The sequence below is a fragment of the Prinia subflava genome, chromosome 1, assembly GCF_021018805.1.
Source record: "Prinia subflava isolate CZ2003 ecotype Zambia chromosome 1, Cam_Psub_1.2, whole genome shotgun sequence".
Taxonomy (NCBI): domain Eukaryota; kingdom Metazoa; phylum Chordata; class Aves; order Passeriformes; family Cisticolidae; genus Prinia; species Prinia subflava.
Genome location: NC_086247.1, coordinates 101,605,453 through 101,619,480, shown reverse-complemented (window position 1 = coordinate 101,619,480; position 14,028 = coordinate 101,605,453). Strand labels below are relative to the sequence as shown.

The following is a 14,028-nucleotide window of genomic DNA, read 5'->3' as shown; positions in this document are numbered from 1 at the left end:
ATGAGGAGCTACCAAAGAGGGTCCAGTGGAGCGTAGCAAAGATGAGCAGGGTTCAGGAATATCTCTCTTATGAGGAGAATCTCCAGGAGCTGGGCCTATTTAAACTAGAGAGGAGAAGACAAAGAGGGGATCTAATCAGTACATACAAATATGACAGAGGTGGGTGTCCAGAGGATGGTGCTGCACTCTTTTCAGTGGTCCCCACTGACAAGATGCGGAGCAATGGTCACAAACTAAAACTCAAGAAGTTCCACCTCAACATGAGGAAGAACTTCTTTATGCTGAGGGTGGCAGAGAACGGGAGCAGGCAGCCCAGTAAAGTCGTGGAGTCTCCTTTTCTGGAGACTTTCAAAACCTGGATGTGTTCCTGGGTAACCTGATGTAGGCTGACCCTGCGTGGTGATCTCCAGATGTCCCTTCCAACCCTAGGGATCCTGTGACTCTGTGATCCCCCAGCCCAGGACCTCGCTCTGTGGGCACTCAGGTGTGCCTCGAGGGGCAGCAGGGAGGGAGTGTGAAGCCTGGGGTGAACCCGCAGGAGGTGGAGGGCATTGGCCTAGTGGGGCATCCAGGCTCGGGACACTGGGAAGCAAGGATGACACAGGGCAAGGGAAAAAGGGACAGCAGCTGTTTTGCATGGGGCAAATGCACCTGGGCCCATCTGATGAAGCCTTGGTTCCTGTGGTGTCTGAAGCACAAGCCTCAATTAAGCCTTTCCCACAGCTGGGACATGAGTAGAGCCTTTCCTCCATGCATGCCTAAGATCCAGGTATCTCTGTGAGGTGTGCAGGAATTGTCTCCCAGTCATCGGTTTGTGCAGGCTGGTGAGAATTGCCTCATGGATTTGGCATGAGCCTAATTGGAAAAGGCTTGAGAAAAGCATGTGCTCACTTCTCAATCCCTTCATTGTCTCAGTTACTTAATGTACATGTTAAAGCGACCTGTTCTGCATGGCTGTCACTTATCAAGACACTTCTGTGGCATTTGTCTCTTTTAAGGGCATGTAACCTCCTGCCAACATCCAGCGCACAGAGAAGAAAAGATTGTTGAGGAAAGAGGCCAACATACAGGAAAGGATTCAGTCCAAACCTGGGTCATTGATCTGGGATGGGAGTACAATTCCTGACAAGGCATTGTGCTGGAATTCCCTCACTCACTGCCAAATCTGATTTGCAGAAAAAAGTAGAATATAGAATGGTTTGGATTGGAAGGGACCTGCCATGGGCAGGGACCCCTCCCACTAGGCCAGGTTGCTCAGAGCCCCATCCAGCCTGGCCTTGAACAGTGCCAGGGATGGGACATCCACGGCTTCTCTGGGTGACCTGTTCCCTCATCACCCTTACAGTAAAGAATTTCTTCATAATATCCTACGTAAACATCCTTTTCAGTTTAAAACTATTCCCCCTTGTCCTGTCACTGTCACTACACGCCCTTGTAGAAACTCCCTCCTCATCATTCTTGTGGGGTCCCTCCAGGTACTGGAAGGCTGCAATTATGTCACCCTAGAGCCTTTTCTTTTTCAGCTTGAACAATCTCAATTCTTTCAACCTTTCTTCATAGGAGAGGTGGTGCATCCCACTAATCATCTATAGTTTAGGAATAAATTCCAGAACCAGTATGTCAAGTAAGAGACAGTTAAAGACTTTTGGTATCAATGTGCTTTCCACTCAAAAAGTGTGAAAGTTGAAGCAGAGGCAGGATATTCCTGCTAAACATTAAAATCTGGATTAAACAGAGATTATATAATTGTTATATCTGAAAGTTGATATCAGTGGCCTTTACTGCAGAGAGGAGGATTTTGCCTGACAAATACATTGGATCTCAAAAGTATGTTAATCCTAAATAAAGGTTTTAGATACTTAATTCTGGTGACATTTTCTACTTATTCACTTACTTTCACAGTCACAATTTTCTGGGGAGACCCTGCTAAAAATTTATGAAAATTAGTGTAATTACTGATTCTGAGATATGAACATATCTTCCTCAGAATACTTTGGGATATTTAAAGTTCCCTGGCTGTATTTTAAAATAACTTCTAAGATTCTTAAAAGCCTCTAAAAATATTGTAATTGGTTCTTTTTGGCTTAGGAAGACAGATTCGTTACATTCTTTAAAAGAATTAACCACAGAATACAAATACTCCTATTATGAGCAGGGACATCTTCAACCGGATCAGCTGACCAACCTGTCCAATCTGACCTTGAAAGTTTCCAGGGATGGGGTATCTACTACCTCTCTGAGCAACATATGCCAGTGTTTTATCACTGTCATCGTAGAAAACTTCTTCTTTATATTTAATCTAAAATTACCCCCATGCAGTTTAAAACCATGAGCCCTTGTCCTATTAAAACAGACCCTGCTAAACTGTTTGTCCTCCATCTCTCTTGTAGCCCCCTTCAAGTACTGGAATGCTGCCCTAAGGTCTTCTCCAGGCTGAGCAACTCCACTCCCTCAGCCTGTCTTTATAAGAAAAGTGCTCCAGCCCTCCAAGCAGCTTTGTGGTCTCCTCTGGACTCACTTCAGCAGGTCCATCCTGGGGACCTCAGAGCTGGACGCAGCACTGCAGGTGGGGTCTCAGCAGAGAGGAGCAGAGAGACAGAATCCCTTCCCTTGCCCTGCTGCCCACGCTGCTTTGGATGCAGCCCAGGACACGTTTGTCCCCCTGGGCTGTGAGTGCCCATGGCTGGGTCATGTCCAGCCTCCCTTCCACAGCACCCCCAGGTCCTTCTCCCCAGGGCTGCTCTCCATCTGTTCAATCCCAGCCTGTGCTGATACTGCCCCAACCCAGGTGCAGCACCTTGCCCTTGGTCTTGTTGAACCCCAATGGGCTCACTTGCTGAGCTTGCCCAGATCCCTGTGGATGGCATCTCATCCCTCAGGTGTGGCAACTGCACCACTCAGCTTGGTGTCATTGGCAAATTTCCTGAGGGTGCACTCGATCCCTTTGTCTGTGTCATTAATGAAGACATGAAATAGCACAGGTTCCAATATGGGCTCCTGACTGACATCATTTGTCACAGATTTGGACTCTGAGTCACTCACCATCACCCTCTGAATGTGACCATACAACCAATTCCTTATTCACCTAATAGTCTTCCCAACAAATCCATCTCTTCCCAGGATGGAGAGAAGGATGTTGTGTGGTACCATGTTAAAGACATTATGGAAATCCAGACAAAAGGTATCTGTAGCTCCTCCCTTTTCCACTGATGGAATCACCCCATCACAGAAGGCCACAGGGTTGGTCAGACAGGACTTGCCCTTGGTGGAGCCATGTTGGCTGTCTGGCATCTTTTCCCACTTTGCTATGCACTAGCCATAGAACAGACGATGCTTTGCCTAGTAGCATCACAATATGGTGGAGCTGATACATGCTCTATTAATTTCAGTGGTTCCTCCAGAAAGGATAAATATAAGCTTCATGACTCATTGTAGTTTCACCTGTGCACTAAAACAGCACTGATTTCAGTCTTAAATACTGCAGCATAAGCTTGTCTGCACTATCTACACAGGGAGAAATACATCTGGATATGAACAATGCTTATCTAGATATAAGCTAACAGACACATCTAGGCTGGTTCCTCTCATGTGTTACCTGAAAAAGCATATGATTTTTCTCTGCTGTTTGGATATTTGGCTTCAATCACTTGAATATTATTAGCTGCTTTATGTTCAATTGCACTCAGATGGCATAGCAAATATTAATCTCTGCTGGTACAGATAACATTAACTGTTCTATATTTCAATATATATTTTTTTCTTTCTGGCAGTAGCATCCAAGAAATTCTTTCCCATGAGCTGTGTTGGGCCTGCAAGCTAAGAAGGAGAAGGTGAGGTAAAAGACACCACCACAAGTATAGTGTTAAAAACAATGTCTCTTTAAATTTATGTCTGCATGCACTGGAGTAAGAGAATGATTTCTATTCTGCCCTAAAGAGGTGGATCAAAAGTGTTACATAGGGACATAAGCTTTGTTCAGTTATATCAATCTGACTCTAGCTTGATCATCACAGGATGTTTCTCTTCCCAATAAAAATGTATTCAGGCAGCTCATACATGATAGAGGAGATACCTGAAATCATCATCATCATCATCATCATCATCATCATCATCATCATCATCATCACCATCATCACCATCATCATCATCATCATCATCATCACCATCATCACCATCATCATCATCATCATCATCATCATCATCATCATCGCCCATTTGTTACAGAAATATGAAATCTTACCATCTGTAGCTCAGCACATATAATTTAAGTTAGTTTTTCATTTTGTGAAATTGCTAAATTCATCCTTTCGACTTCTGTACTGGTAGAGAACCATGATCTTCTGTGGCTGGAATTTCTGCAGGCTGCTGAAGTTTCATTCTGAAGTTAGTTATTCCACATTCAATCCACCTATTTCTTGATGTGGTGGTTGTATCTATGAGGCAACAGGAAAAGTACACGTTCCTCACCTGAGGGGCTTTGCTCCTGTACTCAAATGCCTCTTGCCATCACTTACACAAGGACTCTGAGTATCCAGCACCACTGAAAAACTGTCCTGCAACAACAAAAACCATGTTATTAAACTTCTATTTTCTAGTTAAAGGGAGGAAGGCATGGCTCCACTAAGTGGCAGCAGTAAGCATCATTACTGCCACCTTGCCTAATTATTTTTATATTTGTGAGAGATTTAATATAAACTGGTGCTCATGTTACAGTAAGATTTATTCCTCTTTTTCCTCATAGGGTTTGATTTCATCATTTCTAAGACAGATGAACAAATTTGTGCCTAGGGAATCCACCAGTAACCTTTTCAAATACTCTCACAGGTCCATATATTGCAGAAATTCTCATTTGAATATGAATTTTACATATGTTATTATAATAGTAACTTACCAGTTGAAAAACACATCATATGGGTCTCCATGCACTACACTGGGTGCTCGTCAGATCAGTTTCACAGCTTCTCTGCAGTGCCCAGGCAGTCCAAACACTAACTCACTTTTAACAAAGTTGGTAGACTGAATTTTACAAAATCCAAGATCCATCACCACATATTTTATGGCTGTGTCCAGAGCACAAACTGTTTCAGTTCATATGTTTGGAAGACATTGTTGAAGCACAGTGATGGTGTTCAAAAATCACGTTGTGGGCTTTACATACTACAGAAGCAGGGGTTAAACTCTAAGGTCCCAGTTTTGCTAATCAATGGATATGTCATTAATGCTGTTAACTTACATGCAGGAAAGCTTATTTTCCATTGCCGAAGATGCCAAAGCGGTCAGTAAACATATCCTCACACACTCTAAGTATAATCTTATATAACAATCTCTATTACTAATTTCAGTCATTCTTAAAAAGTCACTGATCGTACTTCAGTACCAAGACATACCTAAGAGGTACTGAAGTCAAATCACAGCTTGTAACAAAGTTCTTAAGCAGATTCCTCCTGCTGCTCCAGCTGCATTCCTGAAAAGCTGTTACCTAAACATGGTGACTCCCTGTGGCATGCTGGTTGGGAACCTATACTGCTTTGTCTACAGACTGAAGCATACGAAGTGCTGAAAACAGAAAAACTGGAGGATATGCAGTTTATTTTTGTATGTTGTTTTGATCTTGGAAAACCAGCATTAGGAAATCACATCCAACAACACTTCTTCAGTTGTTGTCTGTGGTCCATTTTGAAACTGACTGGACACATTTTCAGTGTCCCACTGCAGAGTATTTACAGAATTACTTTTTCCTTACAACTGGCTTATTTTTTTTAAGTGGGAAACAAAGATAACCCAAACCAGTCTTCTATTTTTACACTGAAAAAATCAAAAAGTGTTCCTAAAGTGTATTACTCTTCACAAAAGGAAAGGCAAGTCACCTCAATGTTATTATTGCTTATTATTGGCACAGAAAATTCCCCCATGCCAGCCCCATTATCTTCTTGTACCACAGCAGTTAATTAATTACATAAAATCCTACATGCCAGAAGTTCAGGAAAAAAAAAATTTAGTTGCACTCTTTGTGTGTTCCAGTGACTTCTACTCTATCCCATCTCAAAGAGCTGTAACACAGCATTATAGGGATGAGCTTCATTTACACCTCCATTAAAACAATAAAAATCTGCCATTACACCAAAGCCTAATACAAATAAGAATCAGGGTTTGTATTTCAGGTAGAATAACATATTGGGTATTTTTCTTCTAAATTTAGTTTCAAGAGAGTAGGAACTAAACACAGACACACACTCTTCACCTTGATAGACACATGAAAGGTATTTTCGGTCAAAAATGGTTTTCAAGTTTACAAGAATTAAATTTAAAAAAATAGTAAAAGAGTGTGTTTTGTCTTTGCAGCCAGGATTTATGATTAGAGGAGATACAGCAGATCCTTTGTGCCTTTGTTTTCTAGACATGATAGGTCTTGTCCAGTCTGGCCTCTTGTACAAGGATGAACATCAGGCCGCACGTGGGTTTATTCTCCTTTGTAGAAAAAAACTATGACACTGCTACCACAGGGCAGGAAGAGATTGTTGTTGATTTGTAATATCCTACAGAATTATTACAATTTTGTTAGCATGCCAAGGAAGACACTGGATGTACCCACGGAGGCTTCACATGAACTGCTGCTCTATTTTAACAGAAATTCAGTAATTGTCATAGGATCCTAGAATGTTAAGGGGTTAGAATGGATCTTAAAGACTAACTGGTCCCAACCCTCTCTGCCATGGGCAGGGACACCTTCCACTAGACCAGATTCCCTAAGACTGTATCCAACTTGGCTTTGAATGGGTTCACAGAATCTATGGGTTCACAGAATTTTAACGGAATCACCAGTTCCATTCTGGTAAAAGGCATAGTTCCAGCCACATACACAGATCACTGCTGCAGAAACTGACACCTCTGATACACCCTAATGATCAGCAGCTCATCTCACTGCTTTTAATCAACATGGATTTTCCCTTCCTTTATATGTGAACTATGCATAGAAATCCAGCATAGTGCCAAAATGCCCTCTCACTCACTCCTTCCTCACACAAGTGCACAATCACATACACAGGATATGAATAAAGGCTGAGCTGTGAGACCTGGATTTCTTGAGCATGTGCATGGGTGGGTGCTACTCTTGCCACCAGCACCACCGTCCCTGCTGAAGGAGAGCCAGTGCTGGGCCTTGTAGACCTGTGCTCCTCCATACGGAATGAATGTAGTGCCAGCTCCAGAGGGGCTCGCAAGAGTTCTCACAGTCACACAGTTTCACATTTAGTGATTCAGTTAGTGATTTTTCTTGTGCAAGATATGCCCACCACTTCGGTTGGAGTATCTTCCATGGATTTATATTTTCCTTATAGAAACAGTGCCTCATATTCAAGCTTTCCATCCTTTCTATTGTGCCACAATCCCTCATGGGATGCCATTTATGTAAGAAAGCCAGGTATGGTCAGGAAGGTGTCTGCCGATGGTGTCTCTGAGGTGTGTTAATCTATCCTGGAATGTGTTAATGAAACACGCCAGAGATATTACAGGGATGAGCAGGAGAGAAATGGGTGTGACATACTGAGATGCTGGAGCATCTTGCTATGTATTTGCTGTCAACACAGTGCAGATCCAGCATATGCTATTAAGAAATCATCCTTTCAGTTGCATTTCATCCCTATAATGCAGTAATTATACCTAGAAGCAAGGTATGTGTAAGTAGCATACACACCGCTTTCGTCCTTCTGTTTGACCAGACATTTCCTACAGCATGGAATAAGCTCACACGCTCTCAAAGCAGGAGAGCATGGGGGGCTCTGGTCATGCACACCTACATGGAGAACGTCAAGTTTTAGACATGTGCCCCAAAAAATTGAATAAAGGCAGTGGAAGGGCCTGAATGCAATAGTGCGAAAGGACACGATCCTGGAACTGCAATTTCTGACATCAGTGGGCTTCGACAATGCCAGTTTCTACCCACTGTTACATACATCCACTATAAAATAGTTTATTTGTAATAGACAGTCCACACAATGCCATAACAAAGTGATTTTATTGACATTCCTCCATAGTGATATGGTTGAATAGAAAGCACAGCCTGAGTATCATGTGACATTTTTCTGTCAATAAAAGCAAAATCAGTCCAATAATGAGGAACTTTCCTGCCACTGACTTTACGTCTTTAACAAAAACTGTAACAGACATTTCCATTAGATAAATTGGAAGCTGCAGGGAATTTGGTTCATGGTACAATATTTACTATACCTAGTATCTACTATTTACAGGCATCTGTTTTTCTACTGGAACAAAAGAACTACATGACTCACTAGTGAGAAAGTAACAATCCAATCTTTTGGACCTTGTAGTAACTGGAAAACCTATCCCAGATTTAGTATATTGCAGTAGTTTTATCTTTTCATAATGAACACTGAGGTACAGCAAGAATAATAAAAAAGCACCGCATTTGTTGTAGAAAGATCTGTTGGTCTGCATTTGACTGAAAGTGTTTAATCTTGACTGGGAAGCCCTATTAATATTACTATAGAGACAGGGCAAATATATTTTCAAGAGAAATTAAACAGATCTCCAGTCAAATTTGTCCTTCTGAAATTCCACAGACTGTTAAAGGATTAATAGTGAAGGACCTGTGAAGACAGGGTGAACCTGTCCCCTGTGCGTTTATATTTTAGCTTATTTCAGTTTCAATTTTCATGTTCAAATTCAGTATCCTATTGTTTCCAGCTAGAGGTATGTCAACTATTTGTTACAGTGAAACTAGAACAATAAAACACAATCCCAACAAACACTCCCCTCCCCACAGGCCATCTCTCAGACTAGACGACAAACTCCAACCTCAGCTACAGTTGGTTCAAAAGTTCATGGTCACTTGAGCAAACTGGGTGGAAAAGGTCCCCTGTGTCAGACCTGCACAAACCTCAGGATTTCTCCATTAAATGTTAGATTAGTTTGGACCACTCACTTCTTGCCTTGTGACAGCCATGGACCTCTTTGGAACATAAAGTCAAGTTTTGAATATGCACAGACTGAAACTGAACAGTTATGTAACTTATTGCAGACTGAAGTGACAGCATTTGTAAGGTTTAGACCTGACACTTAACACTGATACAGATGTTTATACTGGATCAAATCCTGCATAGCTGATGTGGTTGAACAGTCACTGAGACTACTTCAGGGTGGAAGACCTACCGATTTAAATTTTTATTTCCATTCTCTTATCTCTAGATTAATGCTAAGAGGATTTCAAAAACAGAAATACCCCTTCCCTCCCTCTACCATTAATACCATCATGACAATAATTTTGAGAAACATATGGACCCTCTGAAACTGTCGCCAGTATTCATTACTCTGACTGAAAACAAGAATTCAAGAAATTTAGTCAGATTGCCTCTTCCATTTTTCACTTGCATTTCAAAAATCTACTGATATTGATACTGTATCATAAACTAGCCACCACCATATCTAGCCACCACCAGATTTAAAGGGAACTGAGGTGAAAGAACTGAAAATATTGTTTCACTGTAAATCCGCCCTATGGAATATATTCTAGTCTTTCCTGTGGGGAATCAATGAAACCACAATTTCTCTAATCAAGAGTCAGTGTTTTACAAATGAAGATACAGACCTGGGGAGTAATACCACTTGAATCAACAGATGAACAAGGAAGGGTATGTCTTGCATATGCACAACAACAACGAAGTCAATTAATTGCATAATGGGCAGGTTAAATAACAGGTCAAGGGAGGTAGGTTCCTCCCTCTCTCCTGTTAGCACCATTCACTGCCTTACTCCGATGCTGTAAAGCCACTTCAGCTGCACAGCTTCCCCTTCACTATGGATTCTGCCCATAGCATGATGCAAGGAGTGGAGAAACGCTGCAAAGTGTTGATCTGGATATCAGAAAGACGACGTCACAGTTTGAAAACCTATTGGTAGGGCATTTGAGATGAGAAAGGGATAGGGCTGGAATGGCAGAATGCAAGAAAAGCCACACTTGGCATTTTCTTTCTCTTTGTTTTATGAAAACAGTCAACCATCTCTGTTCCTGGCCTTAGATCCAAAAAACTTGTAAGAAAATCTGCATGACTTCGTCAATTAAGAAAGCAGCTTTTGAAAAATATTAGGCTGTGTGCTTGAAAGACAACTTGGATCAAGTATTTTGATGGGAAGTAGCTGGCTATGCTCTGTGTTTCCCAGAGGAGCAACACACAAGGTGCTTGAGATGGCATCTGCCAAACATAATCTAGTTTATTGTATGATGAGTGCCAGAAAACATTGTGAAGATGAATTTCAGGAGAAAGCCTTTTGTGTCTCATTTAGTGGAGCTTGATGCTGTCTCTGAAATACAAACACTTTCTATTATGCTACAAAAAATAGTCTCACTTTTTTGTAATAAAATATAGTTTTAGAATACTTAAAAAAAATTAACTATACAACATTGCTGGATTTTTTTTTCCACTTTTTTACTGTGTTAATGAGACAGCTCTTGATTTTCCTTGGCCAAACATGGTCTAACCAGTTGGATGCTTCTTTCTTCTAATGTCGGAAGACATCCAACATTTGACACAGTACAGGTAACTTTATAACATCATCAGGAATAAATTAGGAACCATACACGAATCACTGGATTTGGGGGCCCAGAGGTGAAGAGGCAGGAATTACATACATTGGAAGATTTTGTGTTTAGTGTCTCCTGGTGTGACTTGTTCTGATGAAATTCATGTGCACATGACAGATGCTCTGAGAAAAACATTAATTTTTCCATCTCTCCTGTGCAGTGGGCTGGTCACATGGAATAGATGCGAGAGCTCATTTATGGAAACACTAAACATCATTTTTGGTGTGTGGTACAATGAAACTGGCCTGTAGCTGCAGCCTCTGTCAGCAACTGTAATATAACAACAACATACATATACACAGATTCTCAGTAAAAGCCATACAGTATAAAAGTGGCTGAAATGCCACAGAAATTGAATGAATGGGGCAATTCAAGTACTTCAATTTTTTTATGTACCATTAAAAAATTGCCTAGAAATATATATTTTGGGTCCATCACCTTTCAAATACCTACTGACCTAAGCATAAAAGCAGGAGAAAGATCTGAAACTTTCAGAATGCAGTTTTTCAAGTGTGATGAGGTTCTGTACAACCACCATAAAAATATGTGAGAAAGCAGAGTCCAATTTTTTCTCTGGAGCCAAAACTTAAGATGAATTAGATGTGTTAGATCTTGAACTGGTCTCCTGATTTTACAGTGATCTAAAGCATAAATAACACAAAACTACCAGTAACAAGCCGCCAAGGGGGTGTTGTACTTCATGCAAGCTGCTAGACACTATGATGTTACCTTCTCACTTACCTTCACAAATCTCTCACTTTGCATTTCTTGCATCCTTTAACATATTTAGTGTCAGAAGATACTTTGAATTTCCGTTTCCCAGTTAAGACAAACACTTTCAATCTCAGATTAGTCTTGGAAAACAAGGGCAGCAAAGATTAATAACTGGAATATAATCAAAGCAGTGAGGTTGAATGTAACAGCTTCAGTAAAATCCACCCGAAGACAATCCTACTGCTGTCTTCCTTTCTTTCCCCCTGGATTCAGAGTTGGAAAGAACACCAGACTGAAGAGGCTTATGTCTGTAGTAACAAGAGCAAGATCTTTAGGTACCTAGTATGACTGGAAAGCCTTTGGGCTTCCTCCAAGAGGATGTGCATCAAAATCTTAACCCCCAGAGAGTCACAGTTCCCTTCATACCTGACAAACACCCTCATTCACTGCAGCTTCTCATTTGACAGACCCCAGACGAAAAAATCCTCTCTACAACCAACCACTGTTGAGGATATGGACTATTCCACTGAACAAGAAGAGAGAAACAACAGAACTGAAAACTGCTCCCAGCAACCATAGATTAGCCCAACCTAACAGAAAATAAATGGCTTCTGACACAGGGGATGGGATTGTCTAGACTTGCATTTGGAAAGGAACATTTCAAACATCAAAAAACAAAGATCTGGTAAACAGAACCCAGGGGTATCCATAAGAGTAGAACATTCTTCTTACTTCCCCTTTTCCTTGTCATATACAATATTAAGGTAAGGGAGCCTTGTCCTTTATGCTACATAATAAAACATCCTTCTTGAGTGTGCACAGCCTTGTGCTTCTTGTGTGGTAAACATTACAATGGAGATGCCCCTCCCAATATCTCTGAAGCGCAAGTTCTCTCCAGTACTGGCAAGCAACAATCATAACAATCGCCGTTATGCTTTGCATTGCATTACAGGCTGGTTGTTTTTTAGTTTTTGAAGGTCTTATCTGCACCATGTATCTGGGCCAGTTCCAGCTGATGCAACCGATGTGGATCATGAGTTCATATACAAAAATTTCAGTTTTGCTCATAGGTGTCTTTCAGATGGACAATACATACAGGGAAAATAGGGATGGATGATGATATATTTGACCAGCTCCTGATACTGGATTCAATGATTAAGAAGTAAGATGGGCAATGAATTGATTTAGAAGATATGGGTATATAAAAGCTTGGAATGCTTGATGAGGTTTTTTCTTATTTTTTAATCAACGTAGGTGGAAGTAAACATTTATTAACATTTGGTCAAGTGTAGTGTAACTTGCATTTGTATTTTCATTGTTATTAATGGAGGTATGTATAGATATACAGAAACCTTGAGACAGTTGTTTTCCTATTGCATACAGACTAGCAGTCCATTGGAAACAGAGAATGAAAGCATGAAGGTTAGATTGTAGAGGGTGTCAGTTCTTCATGCACAGCTTTTGTTAATATTGATTTTTGTTTTGTTTTCAAAAATAAAAACATGGGAAACCAAGATCAAATTATGGTGGACAGGAAAGGTGACATCATCAGCCATAAAAACACCAGAAGTGCCTGAACCCCCTCATTCAAGTCCAAAGGTGCTAGTTTCTTCAACAGCCGTCAGCAGCTTCTCATACAGCATAGAATATGAGGGGTAAGGTGGAAGATCCAAACGGTTGAAACATGTGTGTGCCCTGCAAAAGGAAAATATGCTACATGTTAAGTTTAATTTAAAAAACTTGAGAAAATAAGAATTGAGAAAACTAGTTTCTACTGCGACTCAAGACATTCAAATTCACTCAAAGGAAAATTTTTGAATTCCACCAAAGTATGAGGTACTATGCACCTACACAAGAATACTTTGTATAGATGACACAAGCTAAGTATTGACATAACATCTGATAACCCTGCTTCGGATGTTGCAGGAATCTTCTATGGATCTTGATGGAGAAGAATGCTGGAGGTCACTGAGGAGCTGGGGTTTAGGGCTTGATAGAGAAGTTCATTACTATAGTTTTGGTTGCTTCAAGAATTTTTTAAAAAATGACACTCATCTGTACATCCAACATGAGCTGCCAATAAGTTTTGCACCAGTGGACAAACACAATGTGATGGACTAAAGTGACAGAATGGGCTCAGCATGTGTTTGCAGTGAGGCAGGTCTGACTGCTAAAAGACCATTCAGGGATCTGCTAACTGAGGAAGGAAGGCTGCTGAAAATATTCCTGCAAGTCAGCTGTTGGCCATCTGCTGCAAGTCTGGCCTTTAAATGTTATTTATTTGTAGTACTCAAGACAAAAGCAAAATATTCTGTGCAGAGCAAGCTGCAAACTTGATGACCATCTCTTTACCCAGTTTTCCCATTATATTTACATTGGCAGCACCCTCAAAAGGAGACATGAAATGGGTTCCATGCATGCCTTCACCTTGTTGCAGCTTTTCTGGCAGCAGCAATTAGACCGAGAGGCAGACAGCACTTCACTGCAGGAGGTGCTATACAAATGTGGAGTAAAGAAACAGTCCCTGCCCCAACAGTTCAGCCATTTCAACTGACTGAGAAACTTCACAGCTCAGTCAACAAATGAACATGGGAGTGGCACATTTTCAGTAAAATTTTTTCAGGGTTTTTTCAGTCAGCTTAGAGTTTTACATGATGATAGCAATATTTCTATTTCCTCTTGATCACTGGGATAAATGTGAATTGACAAAACTTTAC

At 40.9% G+C, this 14,028-nt stretch overlaps 1 protein-coding gene across 3 annotated transcripts in view; it reads right to left on the bottom strand.

The window, feature by feature from the left end:
* Positions 1-8,002: 8,002 nt before the first annotated feature.
* Positions 8,003-14,028, bottom strand: part of HECW1 (HECT, C2 and WW domain containing E3 ubiquitin protein ligase 1) — a 260,000-nt gene continuing 253,974 nt past the window's right edge. For all 3 annotated transcript variants that reach the window (XM_063405459.1, XM_063405467.1, XM_063405477.1), the window contains one exon: positions 8,003-13,006. In XM_063405459.1, the coding sequence (XP_063261529.1) occupies positions 12,895-13,006 (112 nt within the window). In that variant the 3' untranslated portion in view covers positions 8,003-12,894. The remainder of the gene's footprint in view (positions 13,007-14,028) is intronic.